The 26,580-nt window shown below is 34.2% G+C and overlaps 4 protein-coding genes across 5 annotated transcripts; 3 read left to right on the plus strand and 1 right to left on the minus strand.

Moving 5' to 3' along the window:
- Positions 1-1,579: 1,579 nt before the first annotated feature.
- Positions 1,580-11,066, minus strand: LOC145626316 (protein DGS1, mitochondrial-like). The gene is made up of 14 exons (XM_081678742.1): positions 10,723-11,066; positions 10,114-10,228; positions 9,778-9,981; positions 8,665-8,805; positions 8,386-8,538; positions 7,254-7,448; positions 6,344-6,444; positions 5,140-5,229; positions 4,307-4,379; positions 4,174-4,202; positions 3,956-4,079; positions 3,521-3,631; positions 2,446-2,546; positions 1,580-2,064 (listed from the first exon to the last, which is right to left on the minus strand). The coding sequence occupies exons 1-14, from the start codon at positions 11,049-11,051 to the stop codon at positions 1,950-1,952; spliced, it is 1,881 nt and encodes a 626-aa protein (XP_081534868.1). The 5' UTR covers positions 11,052-11,066; the 3' UTR covers positions 1,580-1,949.
- Positions 11,067-13,637: 2,571 nt separating this feature from the next.
- On the plus strand, positions 13,638-15,919 carry LOC145628520 (cysteine proteinase inhibitor A-like). 2 transcript variants are annotated; one of them, XM_081680838.1, is made up of 3 exons: positions 13,638-13,828; positions 14,827-15,048; positions 15,702-15,919. In XM_081680838.1, the coding sequence occupies exons 1-2, from the start codon at positions 13,718-13,720 to the stop codon at positions 15,037-15,039; spliced, it is 324 nt and encodes a 107-aa protein (XP_081536964.1). In that variant the 5' UTR covers positions 13,638-13,717; the 3' UTR covers positions 15,040-15,048; positions 15,702-15,919. The 2 variants fall into 2 exon arrangements, with proteins under 2 accessions (XP_081536964.1, XP_081536963.1); XM_081680837.1 differs by having other exon boundaries at positions 13,640-13,828; positions 15,716-15,919.
- Positions 15,920-18,352: 2,433 nt separating this feature from the next.
- LOC145628521 (uncharacterized) lies at positions 18,353-20,354 on the plus strand. Its single transcript, XM_081680839.1, has 3 exons — positions 18,353-18,510; positions 18,850-19,291; positions 19,905-20,354. The coding sequence occupies exons 2-3, from the start codon at positions 18,881-18,883 to the stop codon at positions 20,145-20,147; spliced, it is 654 nt and encodes a 217-aa protein (XP_081536965.1). The 5' UTR covers positions 18,353-18,510; positions 18,850-18,880; the 3' UTR covers positions 20,148-20,354.
- A 2,953-nt stretch (positions 20,355-23,307) lies between these two features.
- Positions 23,308-25,203, plus strand: LOC145628522 (jasmonate-induced protein homolog). Its single transcript, XM_081680840.1, has 3 exons — positions 23,308-23,456; positions 23,804-24,235; positions 24,755-25,203. The coding sequence occupies exons 2-3, from the start codon at positions 23,831-23,833 to the stop codon at positions 24,959-24,961; spliced, it is 612 nt and encodes a 203-aa protein (XP_081536966.1). The 5' UTR covers positions 23,308-23,456; positions 23,804-23,830; the 3' UTR covers positions 24,962-25,203.
- The last annotated feature ends 1,377 nt before the right edge of the window (positions 25,204-26,580 follow it).

The following is a 26,580-nucleotide window of genomic DNA, read 5'->3' on the forward strand; positions in this document are numbered from 1 at the left end:
TGGTGTCATCTTCTTAGCCCAAATTTCTTCAAACTTCATTAATGGTTTACTTTTGGAAATTTATGTTCTACGAATTTTATGTTAAATTCAAGCTTATTTGCGAAGATTTTGATGATTATATAACTTGTAAGTTGTTAAATTTTATTACTTAATTTTTTGTTTAATTGAAGAACGAATATAGTGGTGGTTTCGTGGGTGGGTAGTGGTGGTTTCGTGGATGGGTGGTGGTGGTTTCGTAGTTTTGGGTTCTAGATCTGGTTTCGTTGGTGGTTTAGGTTGGTAGTGGTTTGTTGGTGGTGGATGTTGGTGGTAGTTTTTTGTTGGTGGTGGGTAAGGGGTTACTAGATCCAGTCAGGGGTTACTAGGTCGGTGGTCAGGGGTTACTAGGTCGGTTAGGGGTTACTTGGGGTTACTAGGTCGGCGGTAGGGGTTACTTGGGGTTACTAGGTCGGGGGTTACTTGGGGTTACTAGGTCAGTTAGGGGTTACTTGGGGTTACTAGGTTAGTTAGGGGTTACTAGGTCGGGGGTTACTAGGTCAGTTAGGGGTTACTAGGTCGGGGGTTACTTGGGGTTACTAGGTCAGTTAGGGGTTACTAGGTCGAGGGTTACTTGGGGTTACTAGGTCAGGGGTTACTAGGTCAGTCAGGGGTTACTTGGTCAAGGGTTACTAAGTCAGTCAGGGGTTACTTTTGTCTTGGGGTTACTTTGTCATTTGCTAATTTGGTACCCTGCCGCATGGTGCGGCCAGCCGCACCAGAAACGCACTGTTTCGGCAATTTTTATTTCCGGGTGAAAAAAAGTCAAAAAATCCAAAAATTGAAGGCTTATATCCACACTTTTTGGAGAAATTTTGGAGGCAATTTAACGCAAAATAAAGTAACTATTAAGTTAGGGCGTGTATTATGATGTAATTGAAGCGTATATTTAATGCAAAATGATGTGCTAATCACAAGGTTCGAAGGCTATATTGTGATGTTGGTTCTTTTTTTATATTTTGGGTGTAGGTGTACTTGGAGTTTTCCCAATTGAATACCGTAATTTAAAGGAAAAGCACATGATTTCATCCTAAAATTGTTAAAGGTTTTCTTGTTGCAAATACATTACTTGTATTTTTTATCAATGTATACCTTTTACCATTAATACACTTGATAAGATTTATGAAAAATATTTTGGAAGTTATGAAGTCTATAAAAACAAATGCTAGCTAACTTTATCTTTCAAAACTAAGAAAAATTTAACAATTCAATCTACAATTGAACTAATTTCTATCACACCATGGCTCAGGGTTTTTTCTTTATTTTTTTCAAAAATTGCCTAGAAAAAAGTAAAAAAAGTATTGCAACTAAAAAAAAAACAGAGAAATTAGTTGACATCTACATGACTAATTTCTATCACACCATGGCTCATGGTTTTTTCTTCTTTCTTTTTTCTTTTCCCGTATGATTCGATGATTTAACCCTGTGAATGTGATCATTATAATAGTTAATTGCTATTTGCTGCCCAGAACTACTCACCGAATGCGGCCTCATGGACCATTGTTAAAGAGCCTCAATTACTGCAGACTTTCCATATTTGAAATATCTGGAAAAATGACTTTCATAATTTGTAACGGGTAAATGTTACAATCCAGAGGGAATAAGCCTAAAATATCAGCCCCTAAAAAGAAACCAAATCATAGGATCAGAACATCTAAGTAACAATAATGGTCTTATTCTTATAGACGGGGAGGTAATACAAACAGTATTTTTTTAAATTTACTATACAGTATATATTTCGTAAATCAATGACCTGATACAAAAATGTGATTAGTCCCCAAACAAGTAATCTGACCAAAAACAATTCTATTAAAGTTTTGAACTATGAGCAATAACATCCGCATCAATTTTTCATTAAACATATGATGCGAATACTGGGGATGTAACTGTGTGATTAGAAATGGCTGAATCTACTACTTCAACGAAGGAAGCAAACATTCGTAAACTCGTTCCATGCGTGAAGTGATAGTCAATTTGTGGGTAGTTTGAAGGTCTGGCTTCGCCAAATCAATGATATCCTGTCTCAAGCTGCAATAACGTTATTCAGCTGTTAGTCAATAGAATAGTATAAAATACCTTGCATGAAAGGAATTCCCAGTTTCCTTCCCTCTCCATCAAGCTGGCAGAGAGCCCTAAACTCCGGGCAGGCAAAGCTCATGGTATGACACTATGACCTACCATAATATGCCACGCCTGCCATTTCAAGGGATTACTCCATAGCATGGCCCAGGGGCCATCTATCACGCCTCATGCCGTGCCATGCCAAACTCAGAATATGTGACCCAGACAAGGACCATCGGTACTGCCAGCTTTACCAGGTAGCCCGTACATGGATGCAACATATTGATTTATGCATGGATGAAAAGATTGAAAACTGAACAGAAAGGTACAAAGTACCAAGGAGCTTACCATGACCATTCTCCAGTCATCTTTGCATGTCTCTCTACTGCACGATATAGACGATCTAAAGTATATAACACCAAGCCCAAGCTGTATTGTCCATCTTGTGCCTGCAGAAAAATGCAACATTCAACTTTTCTATTGCAAACTGAAAAGAACCAAATGAAGCTTGCATGCACCAGCATAGGTATTCATGATAGATACAACCATAAGATGAAAACCAAGAATGGATTCAGAAATTGTTGTGTTAATTATATTGTTCTCTCATACCTCCAAGATTTTTGCTTTATAATGCATCATAACTAGGAAAGTTTCTTTTATTGTGCACATCATGGACTTAAATAAAATTATTCACCAATTTTTTTGTTGTGGGGTTCACCACTCACAACATTTACAGTGCTTCTTCAGCAAAACTTAGTCTTGGAATGCTGGATAATCCAACAGTAAAGGCACAAACTGATCACCACATTTTCTAAATTTGAATTTATTTTATGAAAATAAAATTCTCTGCCTAAATTTAAGTGTTTATAATGCCTCGTACATTTCAATCTCTCTTTTCAATGGGGAAAGACTGAATGAGGATTATCGCCTATCAACAAGCCATTAGCTTAAACAGAGCAAAGACAGAATAACACAAAGAAATGACAGACAAAGGTTACAACACTAAAAACAGAAGAAAGAATGTACAGAATGGTTAATATAGGCAAGGAAGTCCAATTGAGACATTCTTAAATAAAGCTCCTTTTGTGTTCACTGGCTATTCGCTTCCTTGCATTCATTCATTCGTATTATTAGACACATACAAGCATGCGATATAACCATATATAATACTGGGGATTCACTACCATATATAGGTGTTCAGTGTCTACACTAGGGCATGTTTATGATACAAGTAGCAATTTGTGTATTAAAGAATTTCCAGTGTATATATGATCAGTACATAAAAGAGGTACAATGTATCTATCATTTTCTAAACAAACACATTTAATTTAGGCATATTACCTCCAAAATATATTGAAGTCATAACTTTCAAAAATAGAAACTCAAACATGCAGTGTGTTTTAAGCCAATTAACTGATGATACCTGTCCCAGTTCCATACAAGACTGATAATGCATGATTTTTTTCTCAATCTCCACAATGAGCAACCTCCTCTGACGACGAGCAAGTCTGCCCCTTCCTTCTGCTCCCTTGTCCTAATATAACACAAGTAAACAGCAAAGAAATTAATCTAGCAGCATGAAGCCATGAACACCTAATTAGATATAAAATGGATATAATCAGATCAAGAGTGTCAAAATGGTTCAGCAAACCTACCCAATTAGGTTCAAACATCATAGGTCAATACATATCAATGATTGGTTGTTATGGAAGTAGCCTCTTGAATTAAGGATAAATCTCAATGCGTCTTAAATTAGCATGTAATATAGACCCAAGTCTAACAAAACAATCGATGAAATAGGGACAGTCAAGCATGTATGCAAACCCGATGTAGATAAAGGTGTCAAGGAATAAATTACCTGTGTAACCCAAGAACGCACTAACATGATTGAAAGGAGAAAGAGAGCGAAAGCAGGTAACGCAGCTAAAATGGCAAAGTTGATTTCATTTGCCTTAAGAATCTGGTTCAATTCAAGCATTGCCCTATAAATAGTACATTGTCAGCGTAAACAAGATTAGTCTACTTGAGTCCTTGGATTTTAACAGACCACATGATTGCAAAAAAGATTATACTTACGTCTCAATATCTAATTTCAGCTTTTGAACCTGCAAGAAAGCATCAAGTCTCAAAGCTTTATAATAAAGGTGAAGATGACATCTTTTTTTCTATAGATATTTCACTAAGATAATACAAATATATAACATTTAACCTGGATGAGCATAGCACGAGGAAGCTCTCCACCAAAAGCGCTTTTTAGGGGATGCACCATCTCCTTCTCATATCTGCATCAGATATCAGCGTCATTATCACTTACAGACAAGAAAAGCCCATCTGAAAATCAAGTACCGATGAGAAATACACATCAACGGGATAAGGCTCTGCAACTACATAACCAATAATAACCTAATTTTTTATCTAACGCTGTTAGCCAGATCTACTTTTAGAAAAATAGAGTGATGAAGTGATCTAAGATTCACATAGAACCCATGAAAGAATATCGAAGGTGAGAAAGCAAATCAATAGCTGACGAGAAATAGGCTTGCCAACATCCTCAATAACTGAAAACCACGCAAGCCCCCTACACATAAATCCATCTATCTGTAAACTATACCAAGTTAATGACTATCCGAGGAGTATAATTTGCTTCTGATTTCTTGAATAAGGCCGCAATGGCTAAGTCTTGACTCCAAACCAAATGAAAGCAGCTAGCTGATTCTTTGTCCTCAGGCTTTAATTAACCAGTAAATCATTTTTGGTTTAAGTGCAAGCTCTAGACAGCTCAAAATGCCCTTCCTCTCAGTTTATGCACTACCATTGATTTATTTCAACTCAGAAGAAATGCAAGCTTACTTAAGTTTTTAGAGCAGAGATGTATCCACTATAACATCCTCATTTCATCCAAATCAGGTACATCAGTAACGAAGAATAAAGATTGTTTCTGCCTATCGATTTTCATTGCTAAAAAAATTACTGATTCATTTGAATTTTCTTATGGACTCAGTTCAAAAATACAATTGCAATTTTAACAATGGAAAAATGTACCTCTCCATAACTATCTGAAGAAGCTCCAGATCTGTAGCATTCTTTGGGAAATTCTGGCCATTTGCCTGCTCACAGAAAGCCACCAACATTCTGTTCACCAAAAAAAGAAAAAAAAAAAAGAAAGAAAAGATCAAGACATGAAAGAAACCAAACCAGCTAGTAAAGAGAGAATTTAGAAAGATAGCACCGTTAAACAGACAATAAGGATTAAGGAATTCAATTTCTAACCAGAAATGTGCATACTTTATGCTTTGACAACAAAGTGAATAAAAATTTGATTTGCAAAAAGTTCTCATACCACAATTTCATAAAAGCACAAGTAAATTCAAGGGAAGATCTTGAAGAATACAAGTCATATATACCTGGTTCAACATTTTATAAGCCACAACAGCTTGTTAAAACAGGTAAAATAGTCCCTTCATAGATCAAGTGTAACAATTCATTCACCAACAAATTTGTCCAACATCACCTATAAAGGCTAAGATGAGTGGTTACTAATTAAGCGGTTAAATACGTCACATCCTTTAGAATTTAGATTAATGAGCAATGTAATACACAGAATCAATGTGGAGTGGATGAATTGGAGAACTGCTTAGGAGTCTTATGTAACAGGATTACTCAGAACCATTCAGAAATTCATAGATCTGATGCATAATGGACATTATAAAGGCCTGGTTCCAATTCCAATTAAACAGCAATCTCATAAAGTGACTAGAAATTAAGTTCCAATCTTTAGCATCTTGTCATCTGTGAAACAATAAGTTCAAAAAAAAAAAAAAAAAAAAAAAAGAAGACCTTTATACACTAAAAGAGATAACATCTTTCATTTGGGTGATTAAGTACCTTTGACAATTTTTTATTAGCATTAGCACCTTGTGGTCAGAAACTGGCCAAAAAGTCAGATATCTGGTTCTCAAGAAAAATATTTTTTTAAAAAAAAGTAGTAGGTTGACTCATTTGCTTGTGGGTGATTTTGCTTGACAATGACAGAATTTTTTAAGTTGGTATTTAAGAAAAAACGGAGGAAGATTAGAAGATGATATATACATAAAGGGTCGTTTCTGTAAAAAAAAAAAGAATAAGAAAAAAAATGGTAACAAAACCTGCAAATTACTATGGCATGATACAGAACATGATCATATCTAAGGAACAAAAGTTTTAGATTAAATCTCTTGTACTTGAGAGTTGAGTCAAGAAACTTTACCTATGCAGCGAATTAGCAGTTAATTGCACTTCTTCTGAATCCATTACCCCTCTATGTCTCTTTCTGAATGTCTCAAAAAGTTCATCCCTAATTGACATAAGCTGATAAAACAATGAGGTAATTTAAGTTGAATATTTAAGATTTACGGGAGACAAAACACTCAACGTAATAATTAAAGAAGATGATGAGTTTGCCATCAAACGAAAAAAGATATGGAAAGACAGAAATGAAAACAATAAGTTATCCATACACTCAAAGGTTCACTAGGAATATTATTAAATCAATTCAGCTATGCCTACAACAACTGCAGAACTTCACAATTATATATACTGCATATACTGCACGAGATGACACCTTCAAACATTACATGGCATGCCATTTCTGAAGCACTACACCTCCACAACTTCACATAACAGAATACAAACTCATTTACATCATGGGGAATGATGCCTTGAGAAATATACGAAGTATCATCTTAAGTTGTACTCTCTCAATGCCTACTGTCCCAGACAGATATGGCTAAGGCCCTATTATTTTCACTGATTGTTACATACAGAAATTAATTAACAGAATTTAACTGTAAGTGTTTTTTTTTTTTTTTTTTTTTTTTTTGGGGGGGGGGGGGGGGGGGGGGGGTTGTAGGAGGCTTACTAATTACTACTCCGTACTATATAAAAAAAGATTTTTATTTTTACTGACTTAACCTTAGTACACATTTACATGCATTTTCAAGTTGAAGAATATTGGTGCAAGAGAAACCACATCTTCAAGTATTAATAATCTCAGACTCTCAGAGTACCATTTGCATCTTGTAAGCAGTATGGCCTCTTGTTTCCAAACATAGATTTATGACCAAATCCCAATCAAAACAACACAGTCAGCTAGAAGAAAACCACCATCAGAATCATACCGGTTGCTCCACATGCTCAGTCCAGAAAGTAATTGTTGATTCTTTTGCTTCACGAATCCAGTTATCAATGTCAGGACTACCAACCAGTCTACTATGACGTACAATCCACAGAGAACAAACAGAGAGGCCAACTGCCCCGCATGTATATCGGATCCAATACCGAGTCATTTTCCTGGGCTTCCGATGCCTAGCAATCTGAGAGAACCAAAAAAAAATGAAGGCACAGCCATATAATCATAAAAACACCTTATTAGCTTACTACAAATTTATAAATAGATTACATTGACTGCAAAGTTTTTTTTCAAGATTAATTCCATAAGCAAGCTTAACATCATGCAAGTGCACATAGTTCATAAATTACTCCCTCAGTCCAATTTTGTTTGCCCCATCGGGGCTATAGTTACGTATTAATACTTTCATTCTTTTTCAATTGACACATTATGACTTTTGACACTATTCACAAACTTTACTTTGACTAGCCTTTGTGATTTATCAATAAGGAAAAACATAGTCAACTCTTTAAATTTTTTACTTTTGATATTATAGATTTCAACAGTTGAATTTATGCATTATCAAACATGATAAAAAAAATCAGGAAAAGATTGAAGTATTTGGCTGGGTGGAGTTGATGAAAGAAAATATAGGTCGGATCGATTGCAGTAAATGTAAAACACAAAGAACAAAATTTTGGTGTGGACCACAGGACCCTCATGAACACTAGCAGTATGGGACAACTCAAAAAAAAGAAATTGGGTCAATCTTAAAGAGACTGAGTGAGTATACACTAGAATCTGCCATAAACCGCTCAAGGAAACCATAGTACATGAAGAGCATCAGGCATCAATTTTACAAACAAGACTTTCTGAAATACACCATGCAAGAGCGAGAGAAAAAAAAAAAAAAAAAACACTTCCTCCATTCCCTTAATATTGCAACATGGGGGGAAGACACGGATTATAAAAAGAGGAGGAAGATACAGAGGAATAAAGATAGGACCCATGTGATGAGGAGAGAGATTGAGAGAAAGCATGTTCAAATAGGGAAATGTTGCAATACGAGTTTAGACAGTTTGAAGTGAAAGACCTAAGCACATGAAAAGAGAAACTCTAGAAAACAACATAAATAGCCTTACAATGAGAGATAGATATGAGTCGAGCTTCTGGAGGTTCTGATAAATTATATTAATTGCACCTCGAATTTCATCATCCGTCCACTGTGACTGCACTTCAGTCATTCTATTGAATACGAGTTCATATGAGTTATTCTCCCCAGCAAATGAATCTATCTGTATAATTTTGCAAAGAGAGAACAAGCGAGATTCAGAACTACAATAAAAAGACAATTCAAAAGTTTTTTACAAAAAAATATACTGCTAAAAAGAAACGGAAGAAGAACAAACAAAAATATATACCTGGGACAAAGAATTATGCAATTGAGCAATGGAATTCTCAAGATTTGAAAATAATCCATTGATAGTGATCAATAATGATGGCAATGCCTTTTGAGGATCAGCCACCAGGTCTTCTCCTTGTTTATCAATTGCCATATACACCTGAATGAGATTCATGATAACTTGGATATAGGTCAAAAATATTAAAATATAGAAATACACAGCGCAAACTTTCATTTTTAGAATCAATCAACCAAGAGCATGAATATAGTCGACAGTCTGCCTCTCCATCCTAAGAAACATGTACTCATGCAAGCTCTAAGGCCTTTAATCACAAGGTCCCAGACTTGTACTTCATGACACACACTTAAACATGTAATTCATGTAAGCTCTGTCCCATACATGTACTTCATGCAACCTATAACTGAACAACTCCTTTTCTTGACTGAGAAAAGTTGCATCTGGGCCTCCAATAATTTACATGTGTTGTGGACTTGTACTTGTATATAGTCTCTAAGATAAGTAGCAATTAGAGAGAGGTAGAAACAGGAGGCAGAAGAACATTGCATTAACTTTGGTCTGTCAAACTCATAGGCCGACAGATAGTCAGATATGCATTTTTAAACAAGGCATTGAGTAACAACAGTATATTGTTCAAAACAGAAAGGTACTTCACCATACCATCCTAAGTACCAGAAAAAATGAATCATATACGAAGTATATGTAATTTAAATGATTTATCAACAGTATTAGACACTAAATATATTAGTGTCTAGTGCAATAAAGGATTCTCCCACACCCAAGCCACAAGTACTAAATACGATGTAAAAGTGCCACTGTATATGCCCTTCTCAAACAAGGGCAGATATCGCTTAGCCTCATTCAGGGGTAAAATACACAAGAAAATATATTAAGCAAGACATAGGTGCTTCTCTGCCGAACAGGTCCCACTTCTAGAAGAAACAACAAAATAACATTCAAAAGAAGCTTGGAACCTAACATTAATCTATATAAGCACACACATATCAGATGCCTTCCACATTAATCATTCCCACAATTCTAGCGGTTCCAATACTACTCGGCATGAGTGGAAATTTAGAGCAAAGCAAGCAAGGGTGAAAAAAGTGAACAAACCTGTGACAAGAACACAGCAAGTGCACATCGTATGCTATCCAACACAGATACTCTATCAGATATAAAACCAGATGCAGAATGGCAAAGTGTTTGAAACGAAGAATCTTCGGCAATGAAATTCCGCACAAATTCAACAGTTTCACCAATCAAAGCCCGCGGTCCTCTCTCAAACATCATAAAATAGGCCTTCTGAGCATTAGACCCCTGTACAAAAAAACACTAATCATTGGAATCTAATCTTTTGCCATTAAAAACCAAACAAAATGACACTACAAACACATCATTGACATTCTGAGCAACATAGTAAACAGAAATTCATGTAACAAGACTAACAACCTCTGCTTTAGCCTGCCAATATTGCAAATTCTTCTGAACATTGTGCATATTTGATAATATATGCTCGAAAACATCTTCCAAAACATCATAAATTCTAGATGCTTCTGTTAGTATCCTGCATTACCAAAAAATATAATCACCATTCATCAACATAAAACAAACACGCTATAGTTACGACTTACGAGCATATTATTTCAATTGTTAGTAGCTTCTCGAGCTTCAAACATCATTTAATCAAATCAATATCCTCCAAAAACATTGAAATATACAGTCACAGCATTTAGCAAACCTCAACTTCCAACAGAAATTGTTGCACTATCGTCTCCGACTCAAATATCATCTTAATTTGTAAAGAATTTCAATCTCATAATAATTCTAAGTAATCCTAGCTCAAAATCCTACTCCTTAGACAAAATTAAACAATCTACATTATAATTACACTAAAATTACCAGAAAAATCCTTGGTTTTCTACAACAAAATCAACAGAAACATTTAATTATAAAAAAATTGCAAAAAAAACTCGCAGTAATCAAGCTCAAATCAAGTAATCAAACAGACAAAATTAAGTTCAATTCAGCATAATCTGAGTTCAATATAGAGAAAATTACAGTGAAGAATGAACCGATTTGGACGGAAGAGGAAGAGGCAAACACAACTTCTGGCGACGAGACCTAGCACGACCGAATTGACGACAAAAACTGGAAAGTTTACCGATGAAAGGAGAATTGGAGAATCGAGACCAAAAGTAGCTTGTGTAGAGCAAAGTTAGGGTTCTGAAATTCTTGGATTGATCATTCTCTTGCGAAGGTGAAGCAATTTCCATGGAGTTTATCTCTCCTCCAGATTCGGAGTTCATGGCTTTGTTTTGGCGCCGTTGACGATTACAACCGCTTAACCGGAGTAGTTCTGAGTAGAATATTGCGCTCCAAGCCATCATTTGTATTTCATTTTGTTTTGCTGGGCTGAGTCTGTTGTAAGCTTGACACGAACCAGCCCGTAAGTATCGTTTTTGGGTATCGATTCGGGTGAAAGAGCCCATAGACACAAGGTCGAGTTAAATCGGGTTGATACAGGTCGGATTGTATTTTCTAAAATTTCAAGAATTTTTTATACCGGGTCCCGAACACTCCAAAATTTCTCAAAAAATATGGATAGTAAGCTTTCAATTTTGAGATTTTTTGGCTTTTTTTCGCCCGGAAATAAAAATTTCCAAAATATTTACCATGGTCCCTAACACACTCCGAGAGTCCACTTGGGTGGGTGGAACCATCCAATTTGCCTTTAAACGACCAATTTACCGATTTACAACTTGCAACGATTTCATTAACTCAAGCCTACCACGAACATTTATGACAACAAATAATGATCATATATGGTTCCAAACGACATTATATGACCCCGAGATGTATTCCCTAAATTCTCAAGGCTTTTCGACATCGTTCCCCGAAACCTCCAAAATTTCTCAAAAAGTATGGATATAAGCCTTCAATTTTGAAATTTTTGACTTTTTTCGCTCGAAAATAAAAATTGCCAAAATTATTACCATGTTCCCTAATACCCTCCGGGAGTCCAATTGAGTGGGTTAAACTATCCAATTTGCCTTTAAACGACCAATTTACCGGTTTACAACTTGCACCGATTTCATTAAATCAAGCCTACTACGAACATTTATGACAACATATAATAATCATAAATGGCTCCAAACGACATTATATGACCCCGAGATGTATCCCCTAGAATTTAAAGACGTTTCGACACCAGGCCCCGAATCCTCCAAAATTTCTCAAAAAGCGTGGATATATTAGCCTTCAATTTTGTAATTTTTGACTTTTTTTCGCCCGAAAATAAAAATGCCGAAATGTTTACCATGATTCCTAATATAGTTCGGGAGTCCCATTGGGTGGGTGGAACTATACAATTTGCCTTTAAAAGACCAATTTACTGGATTACAACTTGCACCGATTTCATTAACTCAAGCCTACCACGAACATTTATGACAACAAATAATGATCATATATGGTTTCAAACAGAATTATATGACCCCGAGATATATCCTATAGAATTTCAAGACTTTTCGACACCGAGAAAGAAACCTCCAAAATTTCTCAAAAAGCGTGGATATTAAATCTTTAATTTTGGATTTTTCTTTTTTACTTTTTTTCGCCCGAAAATAAAAATTGCCGAAATATTTACCATGGTCCCTTATACACTCCGAAAGTCTAATTGGGTGGGTGGAACCATTCAATTTGCCTTTAAACGACCAATTTACCGGTTTACAACTTGCAACGATTTCATTAACTCAAGCCTACCACGAACATTTATGACAAAAAATAATGATCATATATGGTTCTAAACGGAATTATATGACCCCGAGATGTATTCCCTAAATTCTCAAGGCTTTTCGACACCGTTCCCCGAAACCTCCAAAATTTATCAAAAAGTGTGGATATAAGCCTTCAATTTTGAAATTTTTGACTTTTTTCGCCCGAAAATAAAAATTGCCAAAATTATTACCATGTTCCCTAATACCCTTCGGGAGTTCAATAGCTATGGAAATCATCATTTAAGATATAGTACCAACAACCTTTAAACACATATTTATTTTTCATATTTGTAACACTGAGAGCTTATTTGGGTGACAAAATAAAATGAGGGAAGTGAAAAATCATAAAAATTGAAAAATTGAATACTTGTTCGGTTGACAAAAAAAAATTAAAAAAAAAATGGAGGAAGTAATTCATGGGAATTTCAACTTCCCACAAAACATAGGTAGTTAAATTACTTATGTTCTCGTGGCCACTCAAAATTCATGGGAATTCAACTTCTCATTGTCATAACCAAAAAACTTTGTTAATTCTTAAGAATTTTATAAGGGAAATAACTTTTCATAAAATACAACTTCTGATGGGAATCTTTTTTTTCCGTGTCAACCAAATAAGGCCTAAAAAATTTCATTGATGAAGCATTGCTCTCCACAAGGACTTTATTCTGAGGATTGTACAAGACAAAAACATCTATATTTAAGACAACAACGTCATGTCTATCGGCTTAAATAAAAATTTCATGAAACGAAATTCATCGTACTATTGTAGACATGCGTCTTCTTCTCAACCATATGTCCATATAATATGGACCATATTGACAAGTTGGAGACTTGAGTAATATGTCACGTGTGTAAAAATGCAACAAGACAATAACCAAATACTTAGGGCTTGTTCACATATTCTGAACTGAACAAAATATCTTTTATGAGAGAAGAAAATAAGGAGCTGAACTGAAATTCAACTGAAGTGAAATAAACTCAATGTTATACCTCGTAATTACTCTAGTTAAGGGTTTTAAATTGTTGTTTAAAAGAAGGATTAGTAGTTAAGTAAAGTGCTGAACCTAGGAATGTTCGTTTGGGAAAAATAATTATCTGATGTATGACATGGAAAATACGAACTTGTCCCTCTAGTAATCCCCTATTCGAAAAGTCAAAGTAACCCGTGATTTTCTTTTCTTTTATAAATATCGTAAATACAATAATTTCATAGCCTTACCCAAAACTTTGCATTTTTAAGCGAGAGAAAAAAAAAAAATATTTACTCGTATATCAAAAAAATGTCGACCGAGCCGATTGTTGGAGGTATCAAACAGACTGAGGGATCAGAGAACAGTTTGGAAATCGAAACCCTTGCTAAATTTGCTGTTGATGAACACAACAAAAAAGAAGTTTGTTTCTCTTTCTTTTAAATTCATACAGTATTATGTTTAATTTTTAAGCAATTTTTTGATATTATGTTATTATTCCTTTTTTTATGCAGTATTTATATTTGAAATTTTGTTTAAGATGTCGATTTTTGCATCATAATTATACTCAGATTGTGCGTTTATGCGAAATTTAATGGTTTCAATTGTAACTTTTGTGTATACTATAATACTGTATAGATATTATATTGCCTTTGTTCTAATTTTAATTTTGATTTAAAATTTTGTAAATTTACTCTGTATTTATTGAATTTTATTCCAATTTTAATTGAGGTAGATGTTTTCACGAAAAAAAAAAGGTAAATGTCAATTTATGAGTCATTGAGATTATACTTTATATATATATAAAAAAAAAATCATTGACTTATGAGTAACAAACTAACAACTAACAATTGATTGGTGATCTTGTTCGTTAATTGTTAAATAAGTGGTTTGTTGATTTTATTGGTGGATTTTTGATCGGGGGTAAATCTGTCTTTTAAGATACTTTTGACTTTTAGGGTGTGCACTGTGCTGAGCATATAGAAAGTTAGCTGATTAGTTCATATATTGAAATATAAAGAGGATCATGGAGTGGAGGGATGGTTTGTCGCTCCATCTCCCACAGGAGTGACTTGTGTTCGATTCTCATCCCACCCCTCCTGTGATACGAGGGGCACCCCCGTATATGGATTTGCTTTATTTGGATTTGATTATGTTACACTATGTAGTTGGAACTTGTTAGGATTGAATTCTGAGTGATAATATCGAAAGCTCTATACAAAATGCTTTATTTATTTATTTATTTATTTTATTGTATTTTAGATGAATGGTTTGGAGATGGTAGGATTAATTAGTTTGTGTTCTCATGATTCTTCAACCTGTGGGTTGAACTTGAATCAGATATAGAGTAAATTTGTTAGGACAATTTTGGGGTGGCATCATATTCAAGATAATTGACAATTTGTATTATTTTTCTACAGAATGCTTTGCTCGAATTTCAGAAGGTCATAAACACTAAGGAACAGGTTGTTGCTGGTACTCTGTACTATATTACTCTTGAGGCAACTGATAATGACAAAAAGAAGGTTTATGAAGCAAAAGTGTGGGTTAAGCCATGGTTGAACTTCAAGGAACTGCAGGATTTTAAGTATGTGGGCGATGCTGATGCCCCAGCAGAGGTTTCCAGCAGCTAGATTGCCTAGGTATGTACTCGATCCTATTGTTCTATATGCTTCATCTTACAAGGGTAACTGCCCCCGTGATTTGAATCTTATTTCATGATTGAGAATCCCCCTGCTGTAATATAATGCTTTATGTCTATATATATATGTTGTCTTCTGGAATTTTCATTTTATGCTCAAGTCTAGAAAGATAAAGGTATATATGAGTAATTCATTTATGCTACATTGCATGTTGTTTGTGATAGTTTTTAAATTTTTTGTTTGAAACTGAGTTGTTTTGCACTAGTTTTTCAGAACTCAGAAGAAGCCGCTGACATGCCATTTTCTATTTTATGGATTAGGGACTAGAAGGGTTGGCTTCTGATTTAAAAAATCTGCAATGAGTCATGGATCATTCTGTATTGTCTAGTTTTTAACTGATGTAAAGTTTATAATTTGAGAGGGGTGTTAAATCCTGCAAGATATTGATATCGTCAGTCTTCTTATGTCTGAACTAGAAATTTGTCCTGCCATCACTTGGTTTTGGCATAGTTAAAGCCTTCCCTAGACCTTAGTACTTGACTACATGTATTTTTTTTCTTCTTCCGTTGGATTCGTATATCACCTGAGTTCTTTCCTGTGCTAGTCATAGCTCCAAACTGATCTAAACTTCTGTTTCTGTAATTTTATTGAAGTTTTCCTCTTACAGGTCTCTGATGAATGTACTCGGTTGCTTTTGGGAATATTGCGCCTGCTAATACCTGTTTGAGTGAATGATATCTATACAATCACTCTTTCTAAATAAGCTGTAACGTTGCACCCTTTTAATTCAATGATGATTCATGGATTGAATATTGTTCTGAACTCTGTTCCATTTGTCAATCTATATTATTATGGTACCAAATATTGTGTATTTTTTTTGTTTCTCAGTAGCTTGCTTTCAAAATCATTATGTTTCTGTATGTTGTTAATAATGTTCAATTTCTGCAATTTGCTTTACGCTTTGATCAGCTTGAATTGTCATTGAAAAAGGTGATTCCTTTAGTTTTCTCCTAAAAGTAATCAGAAACATGATAATTAATAATTTTGCCTTGATTCTAGGCAACAATATACTAATCAGTCCTGGAATCATGCTAGAAGATATTGTAACTGTTCCTGGAAGTAAGGCTTATTATCATGTTGTACATTGTATATGTTTCTGATTACAATAATGACAGAAAACTCAAAGAGATTACCTTATTGAGCAACAATCGTCAATCACGCTCAAGACATTAAGTAGAAAACGATGAACTACAATTCAGGGCCAATGATGAATGAAAATTAATGCAATTGGCACAATGATGAATATAATCGATAGAAGTCAAACACAGCCTTTCCTGTTACTCTGTTGGCCTATTGTATATACTTCGTATCATGTCATCCTTCAGCGTTCAGTCTCCGTAGCGTTGAAGTCGTTCACCTTTACGTGGCAACTGAAGCTGTTTAGTTTTTACCCTGTAAACACCCGCAGGCAGCCGTACACAGTTACTTGGAGAAAATTAAGTATTTACTGCCAACTTGTGTATTCTGAACTCCAATGCTAGAAGTTCAACATTTTTTCTCAGTGCTTTGAATTTAATGTTTTTCCATTGTTAGCGAACCATGAAAAATATTGGTATACGTTCTTATCAGTAGACTAAATTTTTATCTTGCATTTGTTCTAGCATAGTGTGGAGCAATTTTCACTCGTAAACTGTAAGCCTGTAAGTGATGTATAATTGCACAGTAAGTTGTCAAAATCATGCATACAAGAACATCGAATCCTTGAGAATAAAAGAATGGCAAATTCCCATTGGTACACCCGTGGTTTTGACTTTTCCCATTGATACACTTCAAAACTTTTGTCTTCCCATCGGTACACCCATGGTTTAGTCTTTTTCCCAACAGTGACTAACACCGTTAAAAAGTATTTCATTAAGTTAAAATAATTAAGAAAAAGACTATAATACCCCTTTTAAATATCTAATGTCTCGATTTGCGTATCAAAAATTATTCGGTTAAAGATTTGGAAGTCATGTTAGCCCTTAAGGATCCAAACATCGAAATTAGCAAAAAAAAATAACGCAAATGTCTCATGTGCATGTTAAAAAATGTCTCGGTTTGCGTGCTATTATTTTTTTGTGATAGTTATTGTTCGGTTTATGTTTTAGGGGTCATTTTGATCCTCTAAGGATCTAAATCGAACTCGAAATTGTCAAAAAATTAACGAAAATGTCTCGTTTTGCGTCTCATGACAAAACAAAAAAGAAATATCATGACGTGCAAAAGAGATATTTTTGTTAATTTTTTTTTACAATTTCGAGTTCGATTTAGATCCATAAAGGGTCAAAATGACTCCTAAAACCTTAACCGAACAATTATTATCACAAAAAAGTAATGACACGCAAATCGAGACTTTTTTGACACGCATATGAGACATTTGCGTTATTTTTTTTGCTAATTTCGAGGTTAATTTGGATCCTTAACGACTAGGACTCCCAAAACTTTAAACCGAACAATTTTCGACACGCAAATCAAGACATTAGATGTTTAAAAGGGGTATTATAATTTTTTTCTTAATTATTTTAACTTAATGAAATACTTTTTAACGGTGTTTGTCACGGTTGGGAAAAAGACCAAACCATGGGTGTACCGATAGGAAGGCAAATATTTTGGAGTGTATCAATGGGAAAAGTCAAAACCACAGGTGTACCAATGGGAATTTCCCTAAAAGAATTATTTGGAAAAGAATTCCCTCCCCTTATCTTTTTTTTTTTTTTTTTTTTCCAATATTAGATCTTCATACAAGAATATGATTTTTTAGAGAAAAAAAAAACATGTATATGAATATATGGATGATCGATATCAATTTATTTATTCTCCTTTCTACCTCCATTTTTTTTTTAGTTGCAACTTTGGAATATTTTATACTCTATATATCTCAAATAATACTCCAAAGTTGCTGCTAAAAAGAATCGGAAGTAGTATATATAAATGGCCCTAGCTAATTGTATATTTCAAGTTTAAGCTAAGGCATGTTTTTTTTTTTATTTTTTTTTTTTTATTTTTATTTTATTTTTTTTTAAAGAAAAAAAAAGTTTAACCTAAGGCATTTGATGTTCAATAAAACACCATACATAACGCCAATAATTTATGCTTTCGAATACAACTATACTAGTATCTTACTACCTTTTAATAATTTCATACTATATGTCTATATGTCAATATGACATGCATGAATTTTTTTTTTTTAATCAATATTTAATTTTTCATTTTAAAAAGTTATTCTTATTCTTTTTATCATTTTGATTTTATTGTTTATTTTATTTTCTACATGACAATATTATTATGGGTTTTATTATCTCGATCTCCGAATGCATGAGTACGCAACCTTTTCCTCGTTTCCACTATAAATTCACCATTATTGGCACAAAGGGTATTTCATTGCAAAGCATAAGCTTTTATTTATCAATTACAAGACTTAAGGTATGTATGCATCTTTTTTTTTTTTTTTTTCTTTTTTCTTCTAGTATATATGCATGAACTACACTATATATATGAATTAGCAACACCTTTTACATACGTGCACTCGATTACTCGAATGCACACAAAGGTTATAGGTGCACGCAAATGTAGTTTTTGCTCATTTTATTTTTTAATTTAATGCTCATTTTAAGATATATGATGAACAAAAAAATAAAATTAAATGAGCAGAAAATACCCTGAGTGCACCTTGCACTGAGTGTATATTTTTTTATTTTTTATAGAGTGTTATATATGGCCATTTTACTTGGTAATTTAATGCGTACTTTTGGAATAAAGCAGCAGCTAGCTAAGGAAGGTAATTAATTTAACAATGGCTTCCGCGGTGCAACAAGTTGGTGGCATGGCGAATGAACTATCAAACAAAGAGAGAGCAATAATCGAAGAGGCGATGAAGGAGGCGCAATCTGTCCTAGAAAACAACATGACAAGCCAAGATCAGCTGGTATTAGTCACAGGAGTTATGAAGAATAGCCAGTCTCGCGCTTTAAGGCTTAACAAAACCTATAGCTGGACAGGAAATTTCATAGCCAAACCTTCCGAGACAATGAGTGAGGGTAAAGCTGCGTTCGTGCACGAGGGCGCGGCTTGGCAAGGAAACCTCCCTGTGGTTGTAGGTTCTAAGGGTGTTGTGATATATGGTCACTATGATAGGGCTCTTCCTCAGCTTGGATGGCTCTTGGCTTGGGACAAAACTGCTCAAGTCTCTGGCAAACTTAACAAGGTTTGTACTATTACATCGTTTAAATTAATTGGCACGTATTCTATTATTATTCTCTCTATTTATTTCTAAATGATAATGAAAATAAACCTGATCAAACTTAGCCCGGCCTGATTTTGGGCGGATTTTAGACATATTTCTTTGGCTCGATTTTTTTTTTGGCGGATTTGGGAATGTGTTTTTACGCATTTTTAGTTGTTTTTTTTTTGTCCGGCCAAAAATGGCCCGAAAAGCCCACACAGTCTAGCCATTTTGGGCGGATTTGGACACCGGTTCGAATCTTGGCCCAATTCGGCCTGGCCCGAGAAGTGTTTTTTTTTTTCCTTAGCCCGGCCCGACCAATGATCACCTCTAAATGAAAATAAAATCTAATACTCTATATATCGATAATTCTATAAGAAAAACCATACTTGTGAGTTATTTGATGATCACTGATCAGTCCAAATATTGTGTAGTTTCACATTATCAACTTTTTACTGTATAATTTTTTAAATACGACATGTATTTGAGGATTGAAGAATACTTACGAGTGAAACAAAACGAATTATGATTTAGAAATGGATGGAGTAGAATAAAATCGAGGTCTAAGTCAAATGATTAATTGTTTTTGTTGTAGGTGTATGTTGAAGCTGGAGAGCTAAACAGGCTCATGAATCTGGATCTGGCTGTAGTAGAACAAAAACTGGATGCTTCCCACGACGTAAGCCGGTACTGGGACAGCGAAACAGGTGCTGCTGCAGTTGCTGAAATTAAGAACCATGGAGATAACATGGCTTTGGTTGGTGCTAGCTTTGATTTGCTAATCAATGGCAAAAAACCAGCACCAGTGACATTAAAAACTTGTACTCCGTCTGCTTAATTATCTAATTAACAATCAAATGGGCACTTAAACTTGAATAATTAACCTGCATCTTGTAATTAATATACACGATGTAGCTATTAATAATATCTACTATGCGAATCAATAAGAAATGCCCCCTTCCTCTGAAAATTGAAATATACGTCATGTATTATTTCTGAGTTCTATATTAATTGCAACGTTTTACGAGTACTAATTCATAAATTACTTTAATTTTGACCTTTTTTCCTCTTAATTGCAACGTTTATCTAATAAATGCCAAAATTATTAAGGCTTTTGACAAATCCAATACTTCAACAATTCCCCTCAATGGAAGCTTGAGCAAAAGAAGATAAAGATGAAATGCTCAGTGACAATGTATATGCAATATTAAAAAAAAGACATTAACATACCAACATACCTTATGTTTAGTTGATTAGATATGTAATAGATGAAAGAAAGTATACCTTAATGCAGTGACTGAAAGAAGACATGCTGTAAATTGCATATATAGAGGGGTGAGTGAAACTCGTACATTAGTAGTATAGGATCGGATCTACTCGTAATTACTTAGCAATTGGTAAGGAATAAAAGAAGGGGTAAAAACGGAAAGAATAACTTTTTATTGTGAAATCATATAGATAGGTTTTTTATTCTTTATTGTCGTTAATGCTTCCTTCTATAGCGCTCTTGATGTTTTATGTTGCCATGTTGGTCCTATTTTTCTTGCACGGATTCTACATTTGTTGTTTACAAGACCTATAAGATTGATAGCACTTAAAAGCTAGGCTTATTGCATGAATAATATTAATCCCCCCAGACAAAAATATTTTTTATGTCAATGTTGCTGCACAAGCAAGCTAAGCATGTATGTGCAATAACAACATAAAAAATGAATAAAGATAGCTTTAAAAAAAGAAGAGTATGATAAAAATTTGTGTCAATTATGAGATACTAAATAACATTAAAAAAAATGTCTCAATAAAAAATATAACTAAAACAAATATGTATGTATGCAATGCATCATTTATTTAAAAATGAGAAAAGACTGTCCTAGCTTCTTGTATATGTGTATTTTCTCTTTTAAGAAATAAAAAAATAATGTAAGACCATTTATAAACAATCTTCATTCTTAATATGATTGAACGAGAAGTTTAAAAAAGGAGAAAAACCCAACTAAATAAGCATTGATTCATTCATATCCAAGTTTTTGTCTAAAATTTCATTTTCTTCATTCACTTCATATCATCATAAAAAAAGATAAAGGGATAAATTCTTTGCAAACAAATTAAATTCTCTTATTGTCAAAAGGTTCAATGTTCTTGTTTCCACTTGCGCACGATTTTGCCATTTGTTGATGAGTGAAAACAACGTACTTGTACTATGTTAATAATGCAGGACTATTGTGAATATAATGTTATGAGCGACTTGCCCTAATCCGGGTGCTTGCCTCTCATATAGGTGACTGGCTCTCAGATAATACGTACGAGTACAATTATTAGAATACCCTTAGTATCCACTATTAACTCAAATAGAGCTGAGATTTATAAGTGGATCCATCAAAACAAATGTACGTATTAGCTAGCTTTAGATTCATATTTTAGGCATTTAGCATGAAAGGCTAAATTTAAGGTTTTTCACAACTACTAAAGGAAAATTTGTTAGAAACTACCTTATAAATGACTTTTTTTGTCAGAAACTACCTTATAAAATTTTTTATGTGAGAACATACCATTTTAACAACATTTTTTGCAAGGACATACCAGTCACCGGATTTTCAAGTTTGACCTCAAAAACACGGCGTTGACCAGTCATGTGCCGGGCACGTGACTTCATTAAACCCATTTCTTTTCTCTTTTCCTATTCTTTTCCCTCATCTTTCTCACGACTTACCCCTTTATGATACCCAATTTCTTCTCTCTCCTCAATTTATCTCTCCTCTTAATAAAGCATTCACCTTAAACTTTCTTCCAGAAATTGTATCTTTGTAGAAATTACAAACAACAAGTCTAAATATCAGGTTATTCGAGTATGTATGTTACTTTGGTTTTTGAAAATGTAAGTGTAGTGGTTGGTTGATAAATGTGTAACTAATTAACTATATTAGAGTCTAATTGGGGATTTCTGTATGTTAATACTTGTGGCCAATTCGCACAGGTGAACAAGGCTTTGTGAGGAAATTGAGAAGATTGAAGAAGAAAAGAAAATATAGGGGAACCAAGCATCTTATTAAGTCGTGAGAAAGATGAGGGAAAAGAATAGGAAAAGAGAAAAGAAATGGGTTTAATGAAGTCACGTGCCCGGCACATGACTGGTCAACGCCGTGTTTTTGAGGTCAAACTTGAAAATCCGGTGACTGGTATGTCCTTGCAAAAAATTTTGTTAAAATGGTATGTTCTCACAAAAAAAAATTTATAAGGTAGTTTCTGACAAAAAATGTCATTTATAAGGTTGTTTCTAACAAATTTTCCACTACTAAACTACTTGAACAGTTCAGTTCCTCCATCCCATAATGTGTCTTTCCATGTACCATAAAATTTATCAGTCCAACTCATTTTATTTACAAGTATCTATTTTACCTATTTAACTTTTAATAAAATAGAAATGGGTAGCATATTGAGATCATATAGTTATTATAAAATTCTTCAAATTCTTGCATTTTTAATATAGATTATGACATTATAATTTCTATATATTTGAATTGTAGTATGTTTTATCAAATTCTACTTGTTGGATATAATTATTTTTCTTTAAAAAAATTAGATCTACCGTACATGACACAGGCCTTAAGCTAGTTACTAGAATAGTATGTAGTTTTCCATCGTTATAGCTGGAAAAATAGTGCAGATCGAACTAGAAGCAAAAACATCGAGTATTTTTTACTATACAAGATCCTACAAGATAACAAGAATTTGTTTTTAAAAATAATTTCTCTCTTTTTTATGCTAATAAAACGTGAAAGAAGAAATTAAATAAAATTTTAGACAGAAACTTTGATATAAATACAAGAAAAATAGTACGGAGTAGTAAGTAGTGGACTAGTGGTCCTAATAGTTCATGAGGCATCACACAAATGTTTTTGTTCTTTTTTGTTATCTAGTATCGCATGATCCCATCATAGAAATAATGACAATAAAATTGTATCATATTCTTCGTTAAAAAAGCTATTCGACCTTATTCATTTTATTCCTTTTTGTCAATAGTAAGAGTACATTATGAATGCTTGTTTACGCAACCTTTTACTCATTTCCACTATAAATACACCATTGAACTAAGGATATCTTTGCATTGCAAAGCATAAACTTCTATCAATTACAAGATCAACTTAAGGTATATGCATGTTTTATGTTATAGATAGTGTTTATTTCTTTCAATATTCATATATGCATAAGCTACATACATTTCGATTTTGTGTTATAATACAATCTACGTCAATGCTCTTTTCTTCCAATAATATTCATGAATGAACTACATAAACTATACTCATAATACAATCTATATTGGATTATGTTTTATGCTAAGCTAGTGCTTATTTCTTCCAATATTCATGCATATAGCAATATGTAATTGGCTTATAAATGGAGCATATATATTGAACTATTGAAGTGTTACATATTGCCTTTATTTGTTGGATTAAGTTACTTTGGTAATGTGCACTATTTGGAATTGACTCTCAGGCCAGCAACAAGTTAAGCAAGGTAACAATGGCTTCGTCGCAAGTGCACCAATTATCTGGCAAGGAGAAGGCAGCAATCGAAGAGGCATTGAAGGAGGCAAAGTCTGTCCAAACTAACAACATCAAGAATGCAAAGGAGGGCCAAGATAAGCTTGTCTTGGTTTCCGGTGTCATGAAAAACCAACAAGGCCGCGCTTTAAAGCTTAACAAATCCCATAGCTGGAAAGGAGGTTTCATAGCCGGACCTTCTGAAACTATGGCTACGGGAGAAGGTGCATTCGTGCACGAGGGTAAGGCTTCTGATGGACAGCTCCCTGTGGTTGTAGGCTCCAAGGGTGTAGTGATATATGGTCACTATGATAAGGCTGTTCCTCAGCTTGGATGGCTCTTGGCTTGGGACAAACCTACTCACGTCGACAATGGAATTAGCAAGGTTTGTTGTTAACCACACAATATGCGATCATAGAATAAATTATAGGCCCTAGCCTGAAAATTCTATAGTAATCATCCTTAAAATGACTACCACTATACTCAATTTTCACTTTTAGCTAACTTGGTTCTGTAAAAATATTTGTTAGAGGACCAACTCAAAAAAGCTTAAGCTGATGGTTGAGGCTCAGAAATATGTTTTATACTCTATCACACCCCTTCACATGAAAGACCCTTTGGGTTTAAAATGTGGATGAAACACAGGTCCACCCATACCTGGTGCGAATTAATTCTACTTTGATGGAGGGGCGGATGTTATTCGAACCCGTGACTTTTGTGTCACGCAGGCTCCAATACCATGTTAGAGGACCAACTCAACCAATAGATTAAACTGATGGTTGAGGCCCAAGAATATGTTTTATACTTTATCAATATCAAAAGTTAGGGTGACAAAAAGGTCACAGGTTCAAATCTCATCCACCTGTTGTAACCTAATTCGAATGACTGTTTTTGTTTGTTGCAGGTATTTGTGGAAGCTGGATATCTAACCAAGCTCATGAAAATGGAGCTGCCTGAAATTGAAAAGAAACTTGATGAATCCGCCAGCGTATCTCGCTACTGGGACAGCGAAACCGGTGCTGCTGCAAGTGCTAAAATTGAGAACGGTGTCGACAACATGTCTTTGGTTGGTGCTATCTTTGATCAGTTCTTCGAGGCCTCACAGTCTTAAATAAAAAGACCGCCATTATCTATATATCATATATGTATCTCGTCTACGTACTTAATTAACAACGTAGCCAAACTAAAGGGGCACTTAGACTGCTTAATTAAATAATTAAACTGCATAATGTATAATGCAGGTATTATCATGTATAATATGCCAAGTAATGCCCTCTTGGTTTTGTAATGTTGAAAGATGGATGATACATACATCTAGTGCTTATATGAATAAAGAATGCTTGCTTTATATTACTTCGTATTACTTTTATATTGCATGTTTATCTTGATAAGTTCTTGTTAAGGGTACTTTTTTGCTAACTGATTGATAAAATACATTATGGGAGTTCACCGAATCACGGGGATACACGGATCGGCATTATTAATGTACGTTTATTTTAAGAGGGCCATGATTTTTTTTAAAGATGGACTTGCAACACATTACTTTTTTTCAACTAACCATAACTTATGATCTACTGAACCTTTTGAAGTGATTCAATTAAAAGATTAAAATTTGTCTCAATAGCTTTCTAACAACTGGTCACATGTTTATTTTCGGCAAGAAACGAAGAAGTAGTTATAGCCTCCTGAAGCTAAGATGTCATGCAACAAAATGGTACGTCTGTGCAAGGATGCACGTCTATCCGTGCAGACATGCTCAATACTTACTTTTTCACCTTTCTTCCGTGCCAAATTTGGCACGTCCGTGTAGAGCCTGTTTTTGGGCTCTTTCTTCATTTTCTCAGTCCTTTTTGTTTGGGGTGATATAAATACCCCCTTTATCTCTCATTGTACGGTATCAAGGATTTCAGAGCTTTTCTGTTAGTTTGTAATGTTAGACCTTCGAAAATTCTCTTAAGTAGCTTTTAATTCTTAGCTTGAAAATTTCAACATCAATCATTTTAAAAGAATTCCACCATTATTATTCAAGTTGAAGCTTCTTAGTAACTATTTCGTACTCTTCTATTCTATCTTCTTTCTACTTAGTTGTTAATTAATTGCTTAATTCTTGTATGCTAAGATTGTTAATTAGTTTAATTCTTAGATTGAATTGAACTTGTTCATGAATTATCTTACCTTGCTATTAGTTAGTGAGACCAAGATAGGATTATCTTTGGTAGTCTCGACGAGGGCTGCTTAGCAGTGGCCGCTTGTAAAAGAACACAATAGCCCTTGTAATACTGACTAGGTAACCCCTATAATACTGAAGTAACCTTTGTGACACTGATCAAGTAACCCCTATAACACTAAAGAAGTAACCCGTGATAGTTGGCCACAACGTGTGGCAAGCCACATATACAAAATTGTGTTAAAAATAAGTATACCTTAATGTAGTGACCGAAGAAGATATGCTTTGAATTGCATTTATAGAGGGGTGAGTGGAACTCATACATTAGTTAGTATAGGATCTAATTACTAAGCAATTGGTAAGGAATAAAGGAATGGGTAAAAACCGAAGAAAAACATTAAATTTTGAAATCATATAGGTTAGTTTTCTATTCTTTATCATCGTGATCAATGCTTCCATAGCGCTCTTAATATTCTATATGTTGGTCCTGATTATTTTTCTTGCATGAGTTCTACACTTATTGTAACATATACTAATGCATGATCTGTGCACCCGGGTGTACC

Source organism: Chenopodium album, chromosome 4 (genome assembly GCF_948465745.1).
Source record: "Chenopodium album chromosome 4, dcCheAlbu1.1, whole genome shotgun sequence".
Taxonomy (NCBI): domain Eukaryota; kingdom Viridiplantae; phylum Streptophyta; class Magnoliopsida; order Caryophyllales; family Amaranthaceae; genus Chenopodium; species Chenopodium album.

Excerpts from the sequence above, each read along its gene's own strand:
- LOC145628522 (XM_081680840.1), top strand. The coding sequence starts at position 23,831 with ATGGCTTCGTCGCAAGTGCACCAATTATCTGGCAAGGAGAAGGCAGCA. Across the intron at positions 24,236-24,754 it reads TCGACAATGGAATTAGCAAG|GTATTTGTGGAAGCTGGATA; the intron begins GTTTGTTGTTAA and ends TGTTTGTTGCAG.
- LOC145628520 (XM_081680838.1), top strand. The coding sequence starts at position 13,718 with ATGTCGACCGAGCCGATTGTTGGAGGTATCAAACAGACTGAGGGATCA. Across the intron at positions 13,829-14,826 it reads ATGAACACAACAAAAAAGAA|AATGCTTTGCTCGAATTTCA; the intron begins GTTTGTTTCTCT and ends ATTTTTCTACAG.
- LOC145628521 (XM_081680839.1), top strand. The coding sequence starts at position 18,881 with ATGGCTTCCGCGGTGCAACAAGTTGGTGGCATGGCGAATGAACTATCA. Across the intron at positions 19,292-19,904 it reads TCTCTGGCAAACTTAACAAG|GTGTATGTTGAAGCTGGAGA; the intron begins GTTTGTACTATT and ends TTTTTGTTGTAG.
- LOC145626316 (XM_081678742.1), bottom strand. The coding sequence starts at position 11,051 with ATGATGGCTTGGAGCGCAATATTCTACTCAGAACTACTCCGGTTAAGC. Across the intron at positions 8,806-9,777 it reads TTGCTGTGTTCTTGTCACAG|GTGTATATGGCAATTGATAA; the intron begins GTTTGTTCACTT and ends AATCTCATTCAG. Across the intron at positions 3,632-3,955 it reads TGCGTTCTTGGGTTACACAG|GACAAGGGAGCAGAAGGAAG; the intron begins GTAATTTATTCC and ends GTGTTATATTAG.